General features: G+C 37.1%; 3 protein-coding genes across 3 annotated transcripts; all 3 read right to left on the reverse strand.

Annotated features, from left to right (window-relative positions):
• Positions 1-569: 569 nt before the first annotated feature.
• On the reverse strand, positions 570-6,623 carry OVA6 (Class II aaRS and biotin synthetases superfamily protein). The gene is made up of 11 exons (XM_021440158.2): positions 6,152-6,623; positions 6,002-6,058; positions 5,797-5,907; positions 5,542-5,628; positions 5,334-5,447; positions 5,040-5,246; positions 4,114-4,251; positions 2,757-2,918; positions 2,186-2,385; positions 1,166-1,249; positions 570-1,040 (listed from the first exon to the last, which is right to left on the reverse strand). The coding sequence occupies exons 1-11, from the start codon at positions 6,596-6,598 to the stop codon at positions 899-901; spliced, it is 1,749 nt and encodes a 582-aa protein (XP_021295833.1). The 5' UTR covers positions 6,599-6,623; the 3' UTR covers positions 570-898.
• Positions 6,624-6,625: 2 nt separating this feature from the next.
• LOC110425289 (uncharacterized) lies at positions 6,626-9,006 on the reverse strand. The gene is made up of 5 exons (XM_021440169.2): positions 8,871-9,006; positions 8,272-8,375; positions 7,745-8,185; positions 7,580-7,635; positions 6,626-7,477 (listed from the first exon to the last, which is right to left on the reverse strand). The coding sequence occupies exons 2-5, from the start codon at positions 8,327-8,329 to the stop codon at positions 7,268-7,270; spliced, it is 765 nt and encodes a 254-aa protein (XP_021295844.1). The 5' UTR covers positions 8,330-8,375; positions 8,871-9,006; the 3' UTR covers positions 6,626-7,267.
• A 3,789-nt stretch (positions 9,007-12,795) lies between these two features.
• Positions 12,796-15,467, reverse strand: SCL8 (SCARECROW-like 8). The gene is made up of 2 exons (XM_021428658.2): positions 15,099-15,467; positions 12,796-14,867 (listed from the first exon to the last, which is right to left on the reverse strand). Exon 2 carries the CDS (start codon positions 14,845-14,847, stop codon positions 12,961-12,963), a length of 1,887 nt encoding a protein of 628 aa, XP_021284333.1. The 5' UTR covers positions 14,848-14,867; positions 15,099-15,467; the 3' UTR covers positions 12,796-12,960.
• Between the last annotated feature and the right edge of the window lie 4,192 nt (positions 15,468-19,659).

A 19,659-nucleotide genomic window follows, 5' to 3' on the forward strand; every position in this document is an offset into this window, starting at 1 on the left:
TTGGAGATGCGATCCCCCAATTTCACAATTTCCATTTCTGTCCCACTTTTTTTGTAACCATTGCTTTTACATCATTCATTTTCATGAATCAAGAGTTTCAGCATGTGAGCTTGTAAACTAGAAGTAGATAGAAACAGGGCGTGCTCATCCAACATGTAGAATTCGAACAAGAAGACATTAATTAGGCCACCACCTTAGGAAGGACAGAAAAGATGCTTTCTACTTAATTTGGCATACCATTTATATAGTGAACTAAAATAGATGAGAACAAAGAAAAGAAAGATGCATGCAAACAACCCCTTTTTGGTAATGATCAAAAATCAAATAATCTAACCACCCATGTCTCAAACCCAAACCTTGGCAGCCAAAATCCAGAAACCATATTATATATAGTATGTGTGTGTGGTGTATGTGTGTGTGTGTGTGTGTTATAAAGAACCCAAGTAACCAAAACAAAAGCAGAAAGTGATGGGCTTGGCATGTGTTGGCATGTGCCTGCATGTGCAGGTGTGTGTAGGTGGCTGAGGAAAGACAATCCATCTGCCTACTATAAACAAGGTATGCCGAGATTAGCCATTTTCATGAAGAACCTCCATTAAGAAAAACATGGCACCAGATAAACATACAAATCATTCTCTCGTATATAAAAGAATATTGCTATATCAGACCATAGCTATAAATTGTCATCCTAGTTCCCCTCAAAAGTGGGGCAAGAACATAACAACGCCACAAAGCTTTAACAATGCATAAACAATTATGTATGCTGTCTCAGTAACCGTAATCAAAGCTACATGCTTATAGAGGAGAGGATGAGGGCACAGAAGCCTGGACAAAATTTATGACATCAAACAGCAAAATGAGATGGTCCATATGCTTGAAAATCAAGCGTACCAAAGACTTAATAAGATTTTGCAAAAATAGCAACTTCCTTTGCATAGTTGCCTGTCATCAAGCATGTTTTGATCCCCTGGGGCTGTTCAAAGGGGAAACAGCGAATTGTTGCCCCTGTTTCTTCTTTAACTCTTAATTCATCTGCATCACTGCACCAATGATAGAAACATATTGTTAGGCTTACAAATGTGCATGTCTCAGTAATATGCTGCCGGATGAATAAGTGAAATAGTTCTGATATAGCTATTGTCATTATCTTAGAGAAGTACTATACCTAGCTGACCAAGGACCCCTAGCCCATTTGCCCAAGGATATTACTTCCTTGAGTTCTTCATAAGAGCTCACATCCACAATGTTACTGCAAAAAGAGTATGGAAGAATTACAAAGAAGGGCAATGAACCCAGGAGAGTCCCAAGAAACACAAAAAACCTATTCAATTGACTGCACTCCGTGAAGCTTTCCAGATAATTACAGCTTTACAAGAGAGACAGATATAATAATACATCCATGTTGTTACCATGAAACCATACAATTTATTACTGGCTAGTTGAAAATCTAATCAGCCAAAATGATTCAAAAATAGTAATTGGAGCCACCGTCAGGAAGTTAGAAATCCCCTTACTCAGTGAATTTTTTTTATCCTTTTTGGCCTTGTCCACAATAGGAATTTGCAGATACAGACAGTGGGAATACTTCAGAGAACATTTTGCTAGTTTAATGAATTAGGTAGATATAAGATTTATTTTCAAAAAAGTAGATATAAGATTACTTTTCAAAAAAAAAAAAGAGTAGATATAAGATTGATAGAAAGTTATTACCTTGAATTCTACTAATTTACTTCTTAAGGGATCAAGATCGTTATGATTAAATCCAAACGTATTAATCCCTAGTCTAATGAAAGATTATTAAACCAGCTCTTACATAGGTTGCTATCCCAAATCCTTCGGGGGTTATCATTAAGTTGAAGAAGCTATTTATTTTAGCTCTGCAAACTAGAGGGTAGTCATACAGTTTATAATCTGCTGTTTACAAATGAAAGACCAGGTTCACCAATTTCAATAGTGTAGCACTTATGCTTTAGAGTGACATTGTTATCGTATCCCTATGCTATTCTTTAGCTTGTTATCGTATCCCTATGCTATTCTTTAGCTTGAATATTAAGTTTGATTTCAATCTAAAGAAGAGGTACTAGGTGACCAAGATGAGCAACAGAGCTCAAAAAAAATTTATGATTGGTCAATCTCTCTTTGCCTTGAAAAGAAAAAGAATAATTGCGTGAGCAAGAGGGCACACCTGTCCCGAAAAGATATTGCCCTCTGAAGAAGAGATGATTGGATCTCATCCAACCTGTCTTTCACATAAGCTTCTAATATTGAAGGTTCCATAGATATTCCAAAAACTTTCCCTTGCTTCCCAGGAACATCTCTTCTAGATATGACCACACTCCCACTTGAAACATCACGAGGACCAATTTCAATCCTCAGAGGTACTCCCTACAAAATCATTATCTAAAGCTTGAAGCAGCTGAAAGTTAAATATATTTTTGCAAAGCAATATTCTCTAAAAGATTCAAAATAAAGAGAGAAAGAGAGAGAAAACTTCTTTTCTAGGAAAAATAAGATCAGCAATGTTGCATGATGAAATTATATAAGCACCCAAACAACACAAGGGGCAGATCAGGGTTGGGTTTCAGACTGCTTGCATATATGGAGATATTCTGTGATTTGGCCAGGTTTTATAAATTTTCTAGGGGTTTCTCTTATCACAGCTGTTCAGTTTCAGCAGAACCTAGAGTTAAGGAATAAGCTTTCATTCTTCAACAAAACTGATAAAGAGTTATCAAATTTAAACATCAACAACTTACCTTCATTTCCCAGAAATTGAACTTCCACCCCGGCGTCCTCTGATCTGCATCATCAAGTTTAACTTTAAGTCCAGCAGTTTTGAGAATTTCTGCAACAGATGAAGCGGCATTTAGGACTCCGGTTTTCTCATCAGCCTTCTTCCAAATTGGTACAATCACTACCTGATAATGTATGATGGACAACAAAAAAAGACAATCACCATAAAAAAAATTGTACAGCAAACTTAAGCTTTATTATATGTGCATGATCATTTGAAAGATAAACAACTGAATCAAGAAAACAAGTAATATTCTAAGGATTATATGTGTCATAAAGCAGTCAATGGTTGGAGTTATCACATGCACTGTAATAATTAACAAATGTAAATGCAGCCACAACTATAATTAGTTCATAAGTTAGTAGGACACAAAGAAAGATAAAGAGACCAAATCACTAGCGCCCTCTACACTTGTGAGCATCCCGATTATTTGTTTCCTAATTCATTTATTTACCTATTTCCTATTGATAAGTAGATAAGCAATCTATTAATTATTATCTATGCCTTAACTAAGAACAAGCATCATGATAAGCATTAGACTCAGTACTCAGTAATGCTCTATTCCAACACCATTCTAAGTTACACTGGTAAGCCCACATATTGAGATTGCTTTCTCTTCGCATAAAATGGTTGAGCAAAAATTACAAGTGCTGGGATATGGACTCCAATTATCTACATATTTTCATCTTTAATTATTACTGTTTAAAAATGATATGTAAGGGACATCTCAAATTCAACTCTCAGCAGGACTAAGGGTTTATTAGATGGGGAAGGCTACCCATTTTGTCACTCAAAGCCCAATGAAAGTCCATATGCAAGTATAAAATCACAAAATTTGTTGTTAAAATAGTTACAACAACAGCAACATTACTGTTCTATGAGCAAAATCAGGATATATGCTCCCTTTCTACCTTTGAGAAATGTAACAGTCCTCCCATAAAGCCACCCTAATTCTCAGATATTTATTTAATTTCATAAAACCAGTATGCATCAATGCATCCCAAGAAGGTAAATTAACCACTTCTAACTTCCAGAAAGTAGTTTGCAAAAGGAGTTCCCAGTATAAATCATTCAACTTCAGAAGTTCCACCTGACAGACTGGACCATAATTTCTTCAAAACCAATAGCAAGCTTTTACTCCAAACACAGAAAATGCCAAGTTACCAATCACTAAGATCAAAAATAACAGTCTCAGCCTCCAAATATTTTTGTTACAAGCACATTTACTATTGCCTTTAATCAAAAACACCAATCAACTAATGCCAACAACAGCATAGGCCATCTATTACACTTCATCAGCAAAAGCCATTCTTACATACCTGTATTGGTGCAATCCTCGGAGGAAGCATCAGTCCACTATCATCTCCGTGGGTCATGATAATACCACCAACAAACCTTGTGCTGATAGCCCAAGATGTTTGCCACACATGTTGCCTTTGTCCATTTTCATCAGTGAACTGTAAAGGCAGAACTTTCAGTCAAACGCCATTATCATTCTGCAGTTTACGAATACAAAAGCAAAAAGTAACATGCAACAAAGAGAATCCACCACTCATATTGGAGTTTGAAAGGCCTATCACATTCAAATATTGAAGAAAAATATTATACAACAGAAAGCTGCAAACCCATTATGGCAGGACAAACATTAATGGATGACGATGAACAGAAATAGTATGCAGAACCCTGTCCAGCCAATAGCTTTTATGAAGTGTAATAATTTAAAAAAAAAAAAACACACTCACCTCCCTGATTTTGGATTTACTTTCAGAAAATGCTAGGACCAAGAACAGAGAGAATAAGACACTCAAGATACTAGAGCCATGAAAACAAAATGGGAAACTAAAGCTACCTATGTCCAAGGTTAGCAGACAACCAACAAAAGATGCCTATATAATCATTGAAAATGTCTCTCAAAAAAAAAAAACCATTAAACTTCAATCCAGTAAACCAATATATGTATGTATGTATGTATGTATGTACGCATATGCTTGATCAAAGGGTCTCTAAGCGAATAAACCCATGACAATACCCACATTCTACAATGGCTCAAGCTTTAGAGAGTTAATGACAAAACATAGCAGGCTCATATTTCAGTTATGTGAAAGTAAAGTATAGCAATGCATTGATTGCCTGCAATTTCCTCAACATTATACTTCATTGGTTTACAAATTATTTGCTCCCTGCATGCGCATCCATGTTAGGAATGGAAAAGAGATCCAAAAAGAGCCCCTACTGTATCCATCACCTGTGTCCCAAAAGCACGGGAGAAGTTTTGCCCAAGATTGTGGCTGGTTCCTGCTTGCAAGGCCTTACGATCACCCATCATAGCCTCTATTGTGTAGGTTTTATCGGCACCAGCAAATGTTTCCACTTTAGATTTTCGACCTGCAATTACAGGTATTGCAGCTTGCTCATAAGCAAACTCTGTATAGACATCCATCATCTGAAGTGCCTGCAGTTCAGTAGCACCCAATCCTTTAAATAAAAACATTACCATCCAAAATCATCATGATTAAGCCATAGGTAAAGAGACACAAACCTCTTTTTCCGCCTCTTCTGGTGTGGCATGGGCAGTGTGACCTTCCTGCCAAAGAAATTCAAGAGTCCTCACAAATGGTTTTGTGCGCATCTCCCATCTTGTGACATTTGCCCACTGAACCAAATATATCACAATAAAACATGTGAAAAACAGTGGGTGGCAGCCCTGCATAACTGTATAACCATGCAGTAAGTAACGAAGCTTATACCTGATTGATCATGAGAGGGAGATCACGATAACTATGAATCCACTGTGTAAACATATGATTTACTATGGTTTCACTGGTAGGTCGAACCTGTCACAACCTCAGGAAGCACAACAATCAAAGACAAAACTCAGGTCATGTCATCATAGTTTCTCTTGTAGCAATTTCATTAAAACAATCATTAGTTTGTATGCAATTGATAAGACTTGATAATCTTATAAACAAATAGAGTTAAGCTAAGTAATACTATATGTGTACCACAAGTTTCTCTTCGAGCTCCTTTCCTCCTCCAATTGTAACAAGAGCTAATTCTGGACTAAATCCCTCAACATGGCTAGCTTCCTTCTCTATAAATGAGTATGGAATAAACTGCAGTCATGAAGTAGGTTCCAAAAACTATTAACATGAAGTCAGCAAAGCAAATAACCAAAAGGAGAGGTGAATTAAAAACACACAGACACACCTGTGGAAAGTACATGTTACTGTGCCCAGTCTCCTTGAATTTAACATTCAAATAATCCTGCAAGTTTTTCAAAATAACCCAAATATTCAAAAAGAAAGCGAGCAATGGAAGTAATAATTATTAGTGGCAATTAGAAGAAAATGAAGCGACCTGAATTGCCTCCCAAATAGCGTAACCGTAGGGGCGAATAACCATGGTACCACGAACCGGACCGTAATCAGCCAGCTCGGCATTGGCAATAACATCAAGGTACCAAGCATTGAAGTCCTGAGAGCGCGGCGTGATAACTCGGTCAGTATTCGCTGGATCTTGGGCTCGACTGCTCTTCTTGTGGTCCACTCGGTCCTCGGTTTCTGGAGGACTCGACGCCGCGCTCTGGACGGAGAATCCGGCGGCCAGAGGCGGACGGATATGGAGGCGCCGCCGCAGAGACACCGTGGTGCGGCGGGTGAAGGAGGGGGAGAAGAGGGAGGTGAGCGTTGGTAGTCTTAGCGATGACACCATTTCTGGGAGTGGCTGCTTCGTTACAGTCTTTGAGCCTTCTTCGGGGAGATGAGGTTTCTGAAGTGGGAATGTACCGAGTGTGCTGACGCACATTGAGGATCATGGTCGTTCGAGCTTTGCTACTGTTTGAATAATGTTTTCTAAACAGATCATGCGCACTGGTTGGGCTTCCTAAAATGAACTGGTGGGCTAAAAGGCCCGAAGAGATATTAAATTCAAGGTTCCTGACATGGTTGATGGGCTGTTAGGCCCATTTTCGGGGGAAAAAAAGGCTGATAGATACATAGGCTCCCAACATGTAGAAATGCCCAAACAGACGTACAGGTTATGCTATTGTTCCCATGTATTGCAATTTCATTTTGATCATACTTTCCTTGATTGATCCACAATTTACTTCTTCAGAACTGATCATCTATGCGAAGTAAAGAAGTACTAGTAAGATTTACAAAGGGGTTGCCACTTTATAGAATCACTTGACTAAAGCAACAAGTACAAGAAGAACTAGAACAGGAGAGTTCCAGCTTCAATCTCAGATTCTACAAAAAGGTTGCCATCTGATTTTCCTTCCAAAAATTTGAACTAAAGAAATCAAAAGATTTCCGGATAGAAATACTTTGAGATTCTAGTATGCAAAACGTTTTCATTCAAATTAATCCCACTGCAACACATAATTGCATACAACAATTATGTACTACTACTACTACTAAAAGCGGCTGCTGCTTATATACTACTCATGTAGCAGTGATGCAGATTCAAGGGCAATCAATGCTTTGGAAGGTGGGGTGTTTCAATCAACCTAAAGCTGACGATGTCATGGTCAGCCCAATGCACAAAATGATTAGGCGGTTCTGGAGTTCTGGTAGCAGATGGAGAGACAAGTTTGCTGCACAAGTTGTGCTTCAGAGGAGATTGGTCTTCAATCAGCAGCCCAGGTATCTCCAGTGGTTCTAAGCTCTCCAGGGAACTCTTAGGCTGTAACAGATAGGAAACTTATGAATTTCAAACTAGAATGAGAAAACCAAGATGTGCACAAATTTTGCAGCGAGATGGAGGGAGCTGCTAAATATAACAAACCTTTGTCTTGTTTGACTTTGGAGGAGTCTTTGAAAGTGTTGATTGTCTGGGGAAATCTAAACAAAAGAACATGCATTCAAAATTAGGTGTCTTCGGCAAACTAAATCACAATGAACATTTTGGGCATCTGTATGATTAAGCCACAAAGGTTTAAATTTTCTTTACCCTTGTCCAGTCCAACCATCTGCAGAAACTCATCCATATGCATAGCTTGTTTTTGGGCTTTGATGCATTCCTGATGGTTGTGAAGAAAACATTCCTCTTCTATCATAATGCTTCGCTTTGCATTCAGATTTTTCTCTGCAGTCACACGCATGCAAGGCTTGACCGAGTTTGAAATATCAGAAAGAGCTTTCCTGGAAGCATTCTGCAGCACTCTCTCGGAGGCATTAGAAACGCTCTTTTTTCTGTTTGCAGCAACTGGGATCTTAGAAGTAGTAATGGTCTCTTGGTCAGCAATGGAGAAACCATTGCCATTCTGCTTTTTTGGTGCCTGCTTTTGAATAGGGTTCACCGAATTTGATAAATCACCAAGCGGTTTCCTTCCTGCAGTCCCTCCTTTTTTTGGTGCTTTCGAAACGTTTTTCTGCCCCCCAACAGAAACTCCTGGAGAAGAAAGAAACATTGGGTCAGACCACAATGACACAGAAAAACCCATTGAACATTCAACAGATAACATTAGGGAGAAATACCATTATAGTGAACATTCAAACTCTGATCTTGAATTAAACGACCAGCACGCAATGCCATTTCTCTAATTTTTTGGGCAGATTCCAAATTCCAAACTGCTATAGTACTGTACAAGTTAGAAACTGGTACATATGAAAAATCCAAACAAGGAGAAACAAAAACGATAAAAAGGGCTCATAAATGGCATTACATAGGAACCAAAAAAGTACCCAAATGATCAACAAGCTACAGTATATGATAAATGAAACTTACAGATAGTCTATGGTCTATTTAAGTACAATAGGAATGAATAACATTTTACTATCATTAATTGCCAAAATATTCTTATTTTCTAGTAGATCCATTCCACTTCAAGGGAATTTCAACCAAAAGAATACTCCATTGGATTATCAAGAAAATGAAAGGAGCCACAGACCAACGAAAGAAACAACATGCAAGACTTCAACAAATTTCTTGACGCAAAAAGAAATCCAATTTTTTCCTACGATAAATGATTATCATAACATTCATTCCAAAAGAACCTCGGATTATGCAAAATCTTTTACAAGAAAATAATTCCCAGAAAAAGACAGACTCATAGGGGTTTGAGAAAGAAGCTTACGTATGGCTCCCAGGACGAAATTCAACCGGTATTTTTTGCTTCTTCAACCAATTTTTCTTGAGATTTCCAGTGGATAGATCACTTTCTTTTCCTCGATCAACAATCGGCTTTGTTTCTGTTTGTGATTTCTCGCTAGGATTAGGAGATTTTATGGAGAAAAGAAAATGGATGAGGATTTCTTTTTAAAAGAAATAGCGGATTCCCAACGGTAACCTTGTCGTGCTTTTACGGTAATACCCTTTGTTTTCTTGAACATGGTAATGTGTGCAAGTTTGATTGGGCTTGGATTAAACCCGAATTTTCGCTCTTTATTGGGCTCACGTAACAGGCCTAGGCCCACATCTGAATTGTACTTGTAACATGGAAAGGTGTGTTAAAAGACTATTCTTCCAATGTGAAATTGTGAATCCCACTTGGAATGTTCTCCTTTTACATTTATTAGAACATTTTGAAACTTGAAGCATAGTTGCTTATAAGAGCAAAGAGATATTAAATATTTGGCTTTAAGCTTAAGGAACCACTGTCTTTTTGGCACTCACATTTTAAGTAAATATCAAAAGGGCACTGATTGTATTATTCTGATCTCAAAGTCTATAACATTGAACCAACGAGTCATTACCTCAAAGATCAAAAAATTAAAATCAAGAACCTTTAAGTTTCAAGTTAAAGTCCCATCGCATGTAAATTTAATATAATTTTATATTGCTTTGTTTGTGAAATAATTTCATTATAATTGTAATCTCATAAAAGCATATAAAACGGAGCTCCTCTCAAGAAAATTTGGTAGACCACTAAGTCAAATTCACCACCCAAAGTTTAACCTGTAATTAACTTAACACTAAAAGGGGGAAATCACTTAAAATAGACAGTAGAATGCCCAATTGTATGAAGTCTAATGAAATTTGAAATGATGATATTGTCAATAAAGGCACTAATCATATAACTTTATTTTCTGCCATAGCTTTTACTAATTAATTTGTTTTTTTTCCCCCTTTTTGCTTATCGGTTTTATATTCTTGGCAAGTTTTGGTTGGTGTACATTGACAGACTATATATCTCACGCAGGAAATTGACAATAGTGTTGCCCAGTGGGTAGCAAGTCAATGTTAAATACAAAGAATTGAGGCTGCTAGAAAATGTATGCTACAGGTTGCACCAATCATTGTATAAAAAAAAAAAAGCAAAAACCGTTTGCTGGTTAAATAAAATAACATAAAATAAAACCTTTTTCTTTTTTTTTTTTGACCTTTTCAAGGCCACTATTCTCCCAGCAGAAACGCTACCCGACAACCCAAAACACGAGTTCTTGATGTGAATGCGACACTGAAATCCGCTATTTGCCCATAATTTGCACTTAAAAAAGGGAAAAAACAAGAACAATAGATTAAAATTCTGGTTCACTTAGCAAACTCCAGTGGCTAGCTTATCTGAGATTATAAAATCTTCTGCAGTCGTACCTCCTTTGGAGTCTTTTTAATTATTTTATTCATCATAATTTCAACAATTGTCGAATAACATAAATAGCCTATTACAGCTATATTCACCTTTTTATTTAAAACCTATTTATATAATAACAGAAAGAGCATTTCAACTGCAGTTATTGAATATATAATATTTTAGTGGATTTTATATAATTTATGATTGTGACGAACTAATTCTAAGAAGTACGTTCCCCCAACTCTATATTCTGAAAATGTGAAGTGGCTCATATTTGAAAAGATAAAAAATTCTAGAACAAAAAAAAATAGAGAGAAAAAAAAGAAATAGAGAGACTTGACTTTGCAACAAAGGGAAGTCTCTCTTTGTCAATGAACTTTAGTTTTTGTGACCCAACTTTTAGGCGACATGGCTGTGATGAGTATGATCATCGATCCCATTCACCCTCCCCCGTCAAATCCAACACTCTTTGGTCATAATTCACGTCCTTTTGACTCCCAATTTTATACGTTTTATATTAAGTATAATAATTCTATTTTCTTTTTTGGTTTGATTACCTCATTTAATATAGGGGATTTATTTCCTGGCTTCCAAATGTTCAAATTGCTTGCACGGCTAGGGAGAATCATTTATGGCGTGTCCCTCCCCAAACAAACAATTACTTGCAAAACTCGGGGGTTTTAGGTTTCTCACATTAACTGTTTTTACCATATCCCATCGTTCCATGATGCTGGACATGCTTCTATCTTCTCCTCTTTATAACTATGCTTTCATATCCGTACCTCTACCCAAAGCTCCACCTTTATTAATCTATGGCCCAGGTACCAGAAAGCATACACGCTTGTTTTATGACTAGCAATTTTATTTTATTTTGTTTTCGAGTAGTGAAAGAAAAAAATACTGAGATTAAAATTGGTACTCGTTGTATGCATAATACTCTTCCAATTTCCATTGTTTCCTTATGACTTTCAACCACATCATGCAGAGTGGCTCCCCTTGATCCCATTAATCTTATCTTTTTTTTATATATATATGTGTATATAATTTTTGGGTAGGTAGGGGGAGTGGGAAGGGGAAAAATGCAGATCAGAACCCAAAATTACAATATAATCTAAAATTATTTTCTGGGCACAGTTGATAGGCCCCAAAAAGAAAAGGTGGTTATACCTAAGCATCCCCTAACTAGGCTGTCCAATCACGTATATTTTTTTTCAAAAAGAGGAGGGGAAAGTGGGAAGAAACAAATGAGGATTGCCAAGAAGAAACACTGGCATGGAATGTGGACTCTACTCCCTAGAGATGGATAAGGAGGAGGAGGAGGAGGTCCCCATCACATCCTTTTAACTTAATTTGAGTGTGTTTTGTGATTGCCCGATTGAAAGATGGACTAACCATAACCAGCTACGTATGAAGCAAACAATGAAGAAATCATAGCATAAAAAAAAAAATCTCAAGGCACAAAAAATATCATCACTCTTATTGAACCGGACCACCCCCCAACAAAATATTAATTTCATTAATGGCACATCTCTCATGAAATTGGACCTCAAAATGCAGGGAAACTCTTTTCCCTGAACCCATTTGTGTTTTTTTTTTTTAAAGAATAGGAAACAATTTTCTATAAGGAATTAAAAGTGGAGTGGACATAGTTATTTCAAATTTCACAGGCTTGCATCAGACTTGCATTTTGGCTGTCCCATAATCAGTAAAGAATTAATTCCATTTATTGAATACATGCCACTCTCTCTATGAAAATCCCCTCGTCATAAATTGGTGACAAGTGAAAAGTTGCCAAGGGCAAGCATAGCTTTAAACACAAAAATGAATAACAATCATTCTATATAAAATGATAATATACGCTAGAATTGTCTGCTTAGATATTTGTTTCAAAATGGAAAGTTATTACTCCTTTTTTGGTACAACTACGCCAGTAGCATCTACCCATAAATAATCTGTTTCCATTATTCTTTGTTTGATTTCTACCGTTAATATCTATATCAACAAATGGATTAAAATTTTGAAAATATGAATGCGGCTTCAACTATGTGATAATCTAAAGGCGAATTTATTCGTAAAAATCTATATTCTGACAAAAAAAATAGATATGGATTTTGGTAGGGATAAGCAAATTGAAGAGGAACAAAATGTTTGGTAACAAAATTAAAAGGTCTAAAATCAAATCCAAACATGTACACGTGAAAGCCCTGCCATTGCCATAATCCCCAACTACGTTACATTGCAAAGAATGTGGTTGTACGAGAATTCCAATCAGATTCCGACACGTAATCCTCAAACAATTAAAAATTTGCCTAAATTGAAATGTCGAAAAGATTAAATAAATAATCCACAAAGTGGAGGCCCCCACTGCTGGCAATGTGAGGGCAAACTACACACCATGCCATACCACAAGTCAGCATTATACCGAACACCCCTTTCACACAGGCCGAAAAAAAAAAATTAAAACCATTAACTAAATGCAGGCGCAGAATTTTCCTCGAATCCAAACACTCCTTTTTATTATTTGGGTTTGGTGGGATTTTTTCGCTTTTTTTTTTCTTTCCCCTTTTTTGCATATTTTTTTCTTCTAAGGAAAACGTTAAAAATATAGTAACAATTAATAATAATATTAGAGAGAGAAAAGGGCGGAGTGAAGTTAACGCCAAGCAGATGCGACGGTGAGAGTTCGGCCCATCCAACCAAAGCTAACCCCTCCGTTTTCTTCTTTAACGGTGAATCCCGGGTTGACCCGGTTACCAGAATTCAGTCTAGCACGTAGAGACTCTGCAACGCTTTGGCTCAGCGGCTTTAACTCGAACCCCGCCATGCTCATCCGGGCCCGCCACTTCCCAAAAACCTCGCATCTTTCAACGCGGTCCCTCCCCTCGCACGCAACTTTGTTGGCAATTTTGCGCAACAGCCCTTCCTCGAGCTTAACTCGTTCCGCTTTATCCCTCGACACGGTCGACTCAATCGAGTCAATTAGCGCTCCATAATACCCGCACGCTTCTCCCACCCGCGACGTGAACGGCGCCGTATTGGTGTTCATTTCCTGTTCCACTAATGTCACCACGCGCGGTGCTAATCCTTTCACGCGTCGTAGAAGCTCGTCTCTCGGGTTGTCCACGGATACGCTCTCGTCGGGCATTCGGTACAGCTTAAACGCAAAATTAACGGCTAATGGCTCGTCCGGTTCGCAACCAAGCGACTCGCGACTCAGATCGCTGAGTTTAAGACTCGCTACCACATTAAATTTCAAACAAACTCCAAACCGCTCCGCGATTTGACTCAGCTTATCGCCAACCATCTTCAACCTCTCATCCCCAGCATTATCAGCAATAGCTGTGATCTTTACCATCACAGGCTGCCCACTGCCACGGTCCGACAGCGCGTGGAGAAGATTTATGTACTGGCCTCCTTGCCCAATATCAAAATCAATAACATGTAACTTATTGGCGTTTGATTGGTCCAAAGTGGCATCGAGGATAGCCAGATTAGCAGCCAGGAACCCGAGCTTAAAACAAGGAGACAGATCATAAAGCAACTGAGTCGCAGCAGCGTGTTCCTTGCTGAACAACTCAGCCACCGGTGGCGGGTTTTCTGCTGAGTTAACCCGGGATTTAAGAGCCAACAGCATGCACTCCATCAACCTCTGCTCTGAATTCCCTTTAGAGTTAGCAACTTGAGCTAATCGCGTCAGGATCTCGTTAACGACGTCAGTTTTGCCCTCGGAGATCGCCGATGCGGCCTCCATTATTGTCTGCTTTGAACAAGTTGAAGCTGGAGAAGCCACCGATGACGTGGACGAAGACGATGAAGTAGTTGAGGAAGTAGGCGATGGAGCAATCGGGTTGTTAGGGCCGCTGGAACTGATCAAGTTTTGTATAGTTTCGGACCACTCGCTGTTGGTATTGGTAATCACCGAAACCGCATCTCCTTCGTCGTCGTTGTCGTCATCTAACAGCTGTTTCTCCAGCTCTTGGAGCTGATTCATCATCTTCTTCTCCGGGTCTTGCTGCTGGACCACCCGTGTCTGAGCCGGGTTCATGTACGGAACGCCTGATAAACCAGGGTTCACAACCTGGATTGCCGTCCCGGGGGTAGTACCAAGAGGAAGTTGCTGCGGCCTCAGTTGTTGTAAAAGCGGCACACCGTATCGCTGCGACATGCAAGATGAAGGAGACGAGAAATTGCTCGTGACATCTGGCGACAAGTTGGTCGAGAAATCGATGGGTGATAACGGAGAAATCGGAGAAGTGTGCTGGTAAGTTCTGGGCTTGACCGAACGGAGATAAAGACTGTTGAGTCCCGGATGGTTATTCTGGTGTTGTTGCGTTTGGAAGTCCGCTAGTGTTCGCTTGCCGATGAAATTAGGTGCCGCTCGGTTCACGATCTGAGATGTCGGGTCCATGAAGATTCCGGGAATTTGTGTCCGGTACGGTGCAGTGGGTTGGTTGTTACTCATGGTGCCGGTGTTAGCCATGGATCTGCCTGCGATTCCACCGTAAAAGTCTGGGCCACCCCCAGAGAACCCCGATGCCATTTTCCCCCCTTTTCCTTTCTCTGTTAAGAGAAAAGGATTTAGAGAAAGAAAAAATGAAACGAAGAGTTACAAGAATTAGCTTTTTAAGAAACGCATGACCAAAAGATAAGAGAGAGAGAGAGAGAGAGAGAGCGAAAGAGCAGAGTTTCGCTTATGAGCGTAGCAATGATTCTCCTGAATATAACGGAGGGGTTAATGGAGATGGAGAAAGAGAAAAAAGAAGGGGTTTCCAAAATCCAACTAGCTCTTACCCGTCTGGTTTCGGTGGTTTTCCGTTTTCTATTTAAAATATTAATAGAAGAAATGTGAATATTGTTTTCTATGGGGCTCGATGAAGCATCAGATCACGGCCGTTAATTTCTTCGTGATTTGGCGGTTCCTCATATTCTTGTAACAGCGTGCGGTGATTCCTTTGATTAAGACCAACTCTTCTCCATTACAAGGATATAACCTTCTCTGCCATCAGTTTGAAACAGCACCACGTGTATTTTCCGAGCGTTGACTACACGCAGCAACGAGAAATGCGAATGCAAGACAAACAAGGGAAGTGATTCCACGCGAACGAAAGGGTCGTCGGACTTGAATTTCAATTTGTGTGAATCCTTATGATCTTTGTTTGGTATTTGATCACCTGACAGGACAGTTACCAACTGTTTAAAAAAGCTATCGACAAGAACCCAGGAATGCAATCCAGAACAACAACGAAAGCGATACCCAGAACACGTGGAGCAATGAGGTCGAGCTTTGAGGGAACTCTCGGTAACCGATCCGTCTGTTGGAAATCTCTTTTAACTTGTTCGCTGATTCGAAATTCCAGTACCTCGGTTTGTCCCAAGTCCTAATAGACGATTCCCGGTTGACTCTGGCAGGTTTTACCGACACGTGTTGGTTGCCAACCTTTAGTCTATGAGGAGAGAATTTCCAAACCATAAAAGATGCCTACGTTGGCCAAGCCCCAACCTTAAAAATATTGACGCCAACTCACCGAAAAATTATAATAAATAAATAAATATCTGAAACAGAATTAAAAGTTTCAGCTAAGAAGTAACTATTCAACTCAGTTTTCTTCAAATTAAAGTAAATTCGCTCCGCTGCTCTAGTTTAACGGAAATGGACAACCTGTTTTAAGAAAATGACCAATTTGCCCCTGAACACGGAAATACCTGGTCAATTAACCAAATATCGAGTGATCAAACATTGTGAAACGCTAGAATCTGCCCATCTACAATAATATTGGAAGAATACTTTGGGACCCGCCAATTCTTTCTTTCTTTCTTTTTTAAAAAACCTTGTTTAAGGGTAGAAGTCAAGTGCTCTTAATTTAAAGCACTGGAAAGGATACGAATGGACAATCATAGATAAACTACAACCTCCAATCTAATTCGATTGTTTAAACCAAAAAGTTTCTTGATAAGCTATTCTTTCATTGCTTAAGCTCGCGATATTGAATTTTCTTATAAAATTTACTGATTCGAAAACTAATGCATTAAACTCTGACCGAACAAGAATTTATCCTTTGTTGCCTTAGTGTGGTTTTCTCTTCCTCATTTATTTTAATTGTACGTTAATAATGACAATGACAGATATTAATGTATTGAAATTGAAGACAAACAAATAGGTTGAGAGTTTACATACTTAATACTAGATGTCAATTTGAATTTCCTAATTCGATTTATATACTTATTTTTTAAAAATACTTAAATATTTACTTTGTCTTATATTTTTTAATTGTTTCTTGATTTTTTGTTCTATAGGATACTGTTTCAAATCTTACAAGAATAGGATTACAATTTAACTTTCATTAGAAATTAACAATATGTTGATGTAAATGTATTAATGAATTTGAATTCATTCCATTCTACCATATTCTAATAAAAATAATCATCACACATCGAATTCCAATCTTTAACGATAATGCTCATTTTGCAATTTTTTTTTTTGTTTGATTAAATGGGGCGAATGAATTGAGTTCAGAGTGATCTTATTGAGCTAGTAAAAATAAAGTTTTTGGCGGAGACTATGATAATTGGGAGACAGTTGAACAAGTAGGAAGAGAAAATGGGATAGGGGGGATCAGTTTTGTTGTATCTAAGAATAGGAAAATCCAAGATTCCTTGGGTTTCCTCCTCCAATGGTAAACAATTGAATTTGGAAGAGTATAATGAATGTGGTCCCAATTCCCATACCCCATATAATTGGGTGCAAGTAAATTTGTTGCTCATTTATTCCACTTTTCACGACATTGGTAAAATGCCAATGAAAAAATTCCTTATTAATTTTCTATTCACTACTCTCATCTGCCGGCCCTCCTATCTTTCTTTCTTCTTCTTTTTCCTTAATAATAGGGTCCAAATAAAGAGCATGTTTAAGAGTTCACAAGACTATCTATATCTGTTACGACGATTATATAAATTATTTAATTAAAGTATAATACAATCCTATTACTTGGTTAAATTTATATTATAGTACTGTTGATTAGTTAGAATTAAACTATCAATTAAATTTACTTGATATATAACTAATTGATTAATATTGTTATAAAATAATTCTAACTAGGTATTGTAACTTAACTACCTAATAATATTATATTATAACGCTAACTAAACAATTTTTATAACGAATAATTTGAAACCCATCATCTAATCCTAAAGTCAGATTAATACATCATTAAGCCACAAGCTTCAACAAAAAGTTTTGTTTTGTAGTATATATATTTGGATGGCGGTTAAAAAATATGTTGTCACCATTTTTCTTTGAATAGTAAGTTGCCTTTGGTAATAATCCAAGAGGTACTCTTTTTTCTTCTTCTATCGTCCTTTTTTCAATTTTTCTTGTGTTGACAATTATGAAAATTAGATCTCAAGATTGCATAATCCAATCTACTAAGGGGGAGAGAGAGAGAGAGGTGTAATGGAAGTAGATGCCCTGTATATATCACTCCAGCATTTGTCTGAATTCCAGTTAAATTCTTTGTCTTCTTCCAATAAGTTTTAATAATGATATTAATGGGATATAAGTGTGTATATATATATCATGTAAAAAAGAGAATGATTTGTTGGAATGAATAAAACAATAATTTACTATAGAATCCTTTAGGAGACAGGAATGCAACAAATAAAAAACTTGTACTGAAAGATTATTACTGTGATTTTTGAGATACGGAGAGCGGATGACGAAATTTTTAGGAACTACCTCCAACTTGATAGTGTCATTATTGCTCTTGATTAGGGTGAAAAAAAATATAAAATATTTATATATTTTTTATTCAGTTTGAGTCAAGTAGCTCTGTCTCCGCCGGGACAACTCTCACTCTATCAAGCAGGTAGGCTTGTCCTAGATGGCTCTTTAATGGTGCTAAACTTCCTACTCAAACTTATAACGTGGAACTTGTTTTGACGCCAAATGTCATTTACTTCTTCATCTTCAATTAAGGTGGAACATACTTTCACACCAAATGTTATGTGCTTTTTGCAAGTTGAACTTGTAAACTACCGCATTGAGATATACTCTTAGGGCAAATACCCTCATACCTATCACGTAACACTTCAAATATATATATATAATTTAATAGTCTAATAATTAACAAACTTTCCTGTTTGTAAATCAAATATAAAAAAATAAAAAACTTGAATTTAATGGTTTGTAAATAAAAAAGAAAAAGATATATTAAATTCTTTTACTATGAGAATGACCTACCTGTCACATTTAACCCATCTATTGATAACAAACTATCCATTGAGTGGTTGAAATTGACTTGTTCATTAATTCTCTCTCTCTCTCTGTCTTGTTTGGTAAAAAAAGATGATGGCCATTAGCCACAAAGGACCACAGTCAAAGAAACAATTAGCTGCTTCCCATCCCAGCCCCTCCTGACTATTCAGGAGGCATGCAACTTGGAATTCAGAATTCCTTCTTGACTCCTGATTCCTCCACTCCGTCTGCATAATGGCTTCAAAATCAAGCCATTCCTAAACTAAATTAAATCGTAGCATCATTAACATTAAACAAATCATAATTTTGGTATTCGAAACATTTGAGTTCCAATCGAATAAACTTCATTTTTTTTTCTGTTTTATTCTAAAAAAAATCGTTTGCTTTTCTTGTTTTCTAGTAGCGGTCGTTGCAATCAGTGAGCCCAGTCTTATGTTAGAAGCATGAATTGACCACAGGTACAACAAAGTTTGTCTGCCTTCTCTCCAAGACTTTCAACGCTTCACACCGCCAATAAAACTGGAAATTATTTACAAGTTAAAATTAACTCCAATCTAATTTGAAAGCGGAAAGACGAGTCAATTGGGGTTTCTGATCTTTTTGCCTTTTTTTTTTCTTGGTTTACATTATAAAAAATCTTTCATGTGGCTATCACGACACAGAAACTTTACGAATACTTTGACTAATTCTCAATAAGCACATGAATCATGGCCAGTATATTTGACAAATCTTTTCAAGTAATATTCGAATGAATTGCTGTATTTTAAGTGTGTGTATATATATAAGTTTATAATATATTATCAAATATGTGTGTTAATTATAAGAAATAAAGAGATATAATGAAGAAAATACACAAATGTCTAATATTAATCGGTTAAGTTGTTTATTTTGACCGGTTAAAGTATGATAGAAATCAATAAATTGAATTTTGTCTACAAAATAAGTTATTTAATGAATTAGTTGATTAAATAAGCAACTAGCTTCTAAACAATATAAGCTAGTCGACTAAACATTCACAATAATTAATAGCGTGAATAGATCTCAAAACTTTTAAATGATTTAAATAATTAAATATTTATTTGTAAATGAATGTCTAAAGTA

Source organism: Theobroma umbraticum, unplaced genomic scaffold, assembly GCF_002168275.2.
Source record: "Theobroma umbraticum cultivar Fairchild unplaced genomic scaffold, ASM216827v3 scaffold_30.0, whole genome shotgun sequence".
Lineage (NCBI taxonomy): Eukaryota > Viridiplantae > Streptophyta > Magnoliopsida > Malvales > Malvaceae > Theobroma > Theobroma umbraticum.

What these genes read in the sequence shown, in the direction of transcription:
- LOC110425289 (XM_021440169.2), bottom strand. Translation starts at nt 8,329, where the DNA reads ATGGCATTGCGTGCTGGTCGTTTAATTCAAGATCAGAGTTTGAATGTT. An exon ending in TTTGAATGTTCACTATAATG is followed by an intron (nt 8,186 to 8,271) that starts GTATTTCTCCCT and finishes TTTCTTCTCCAG; the next exon opens with GAGTTTCTGTTGGGGGGCAG. An exon ending in CAAAGTCAAACAAGACAAAG is followed by an intron (nt 7,478 to 7,579) that starts GTTTGTTATATT and finishes TATCTGTTACAG; the next exon opens with CCTAAGAGTTCCCTGGAGAG.
- OVA6 (XM_021440158.2), bottom strand. Translation starts at nt 6,598, where the DNA reads ATGTGCGTCAGCACACTCGGTACATTCCCACTTCAGAAACCTCATCTC. An exon ending in AGCTCGAAGAGAAACTTGTG is followed by an intron (nt 5,629 to 5,796) that starts GTACACATATAG and finishes AGGTTGTGACAG; the next exon opens with GTTCGACCTACCAGTGAAAC. An exon ending in CCCGTGCTTTTGGGACACAG is followed by an intron (nt 4,252 to 5,039) that starts GTGATGGATACA and finishes CTGCCTTTACAG; the next exon opens with TTCACTGATGAAAATGGACA.
- SCL8 (XM_021428658.2), bottom strand. Translation starts at nt 14,847, where the DNA reads ATGGCATCGGGGTTCTCTGGGGGTGGCCCAGACTTTTACGGTGGAATC.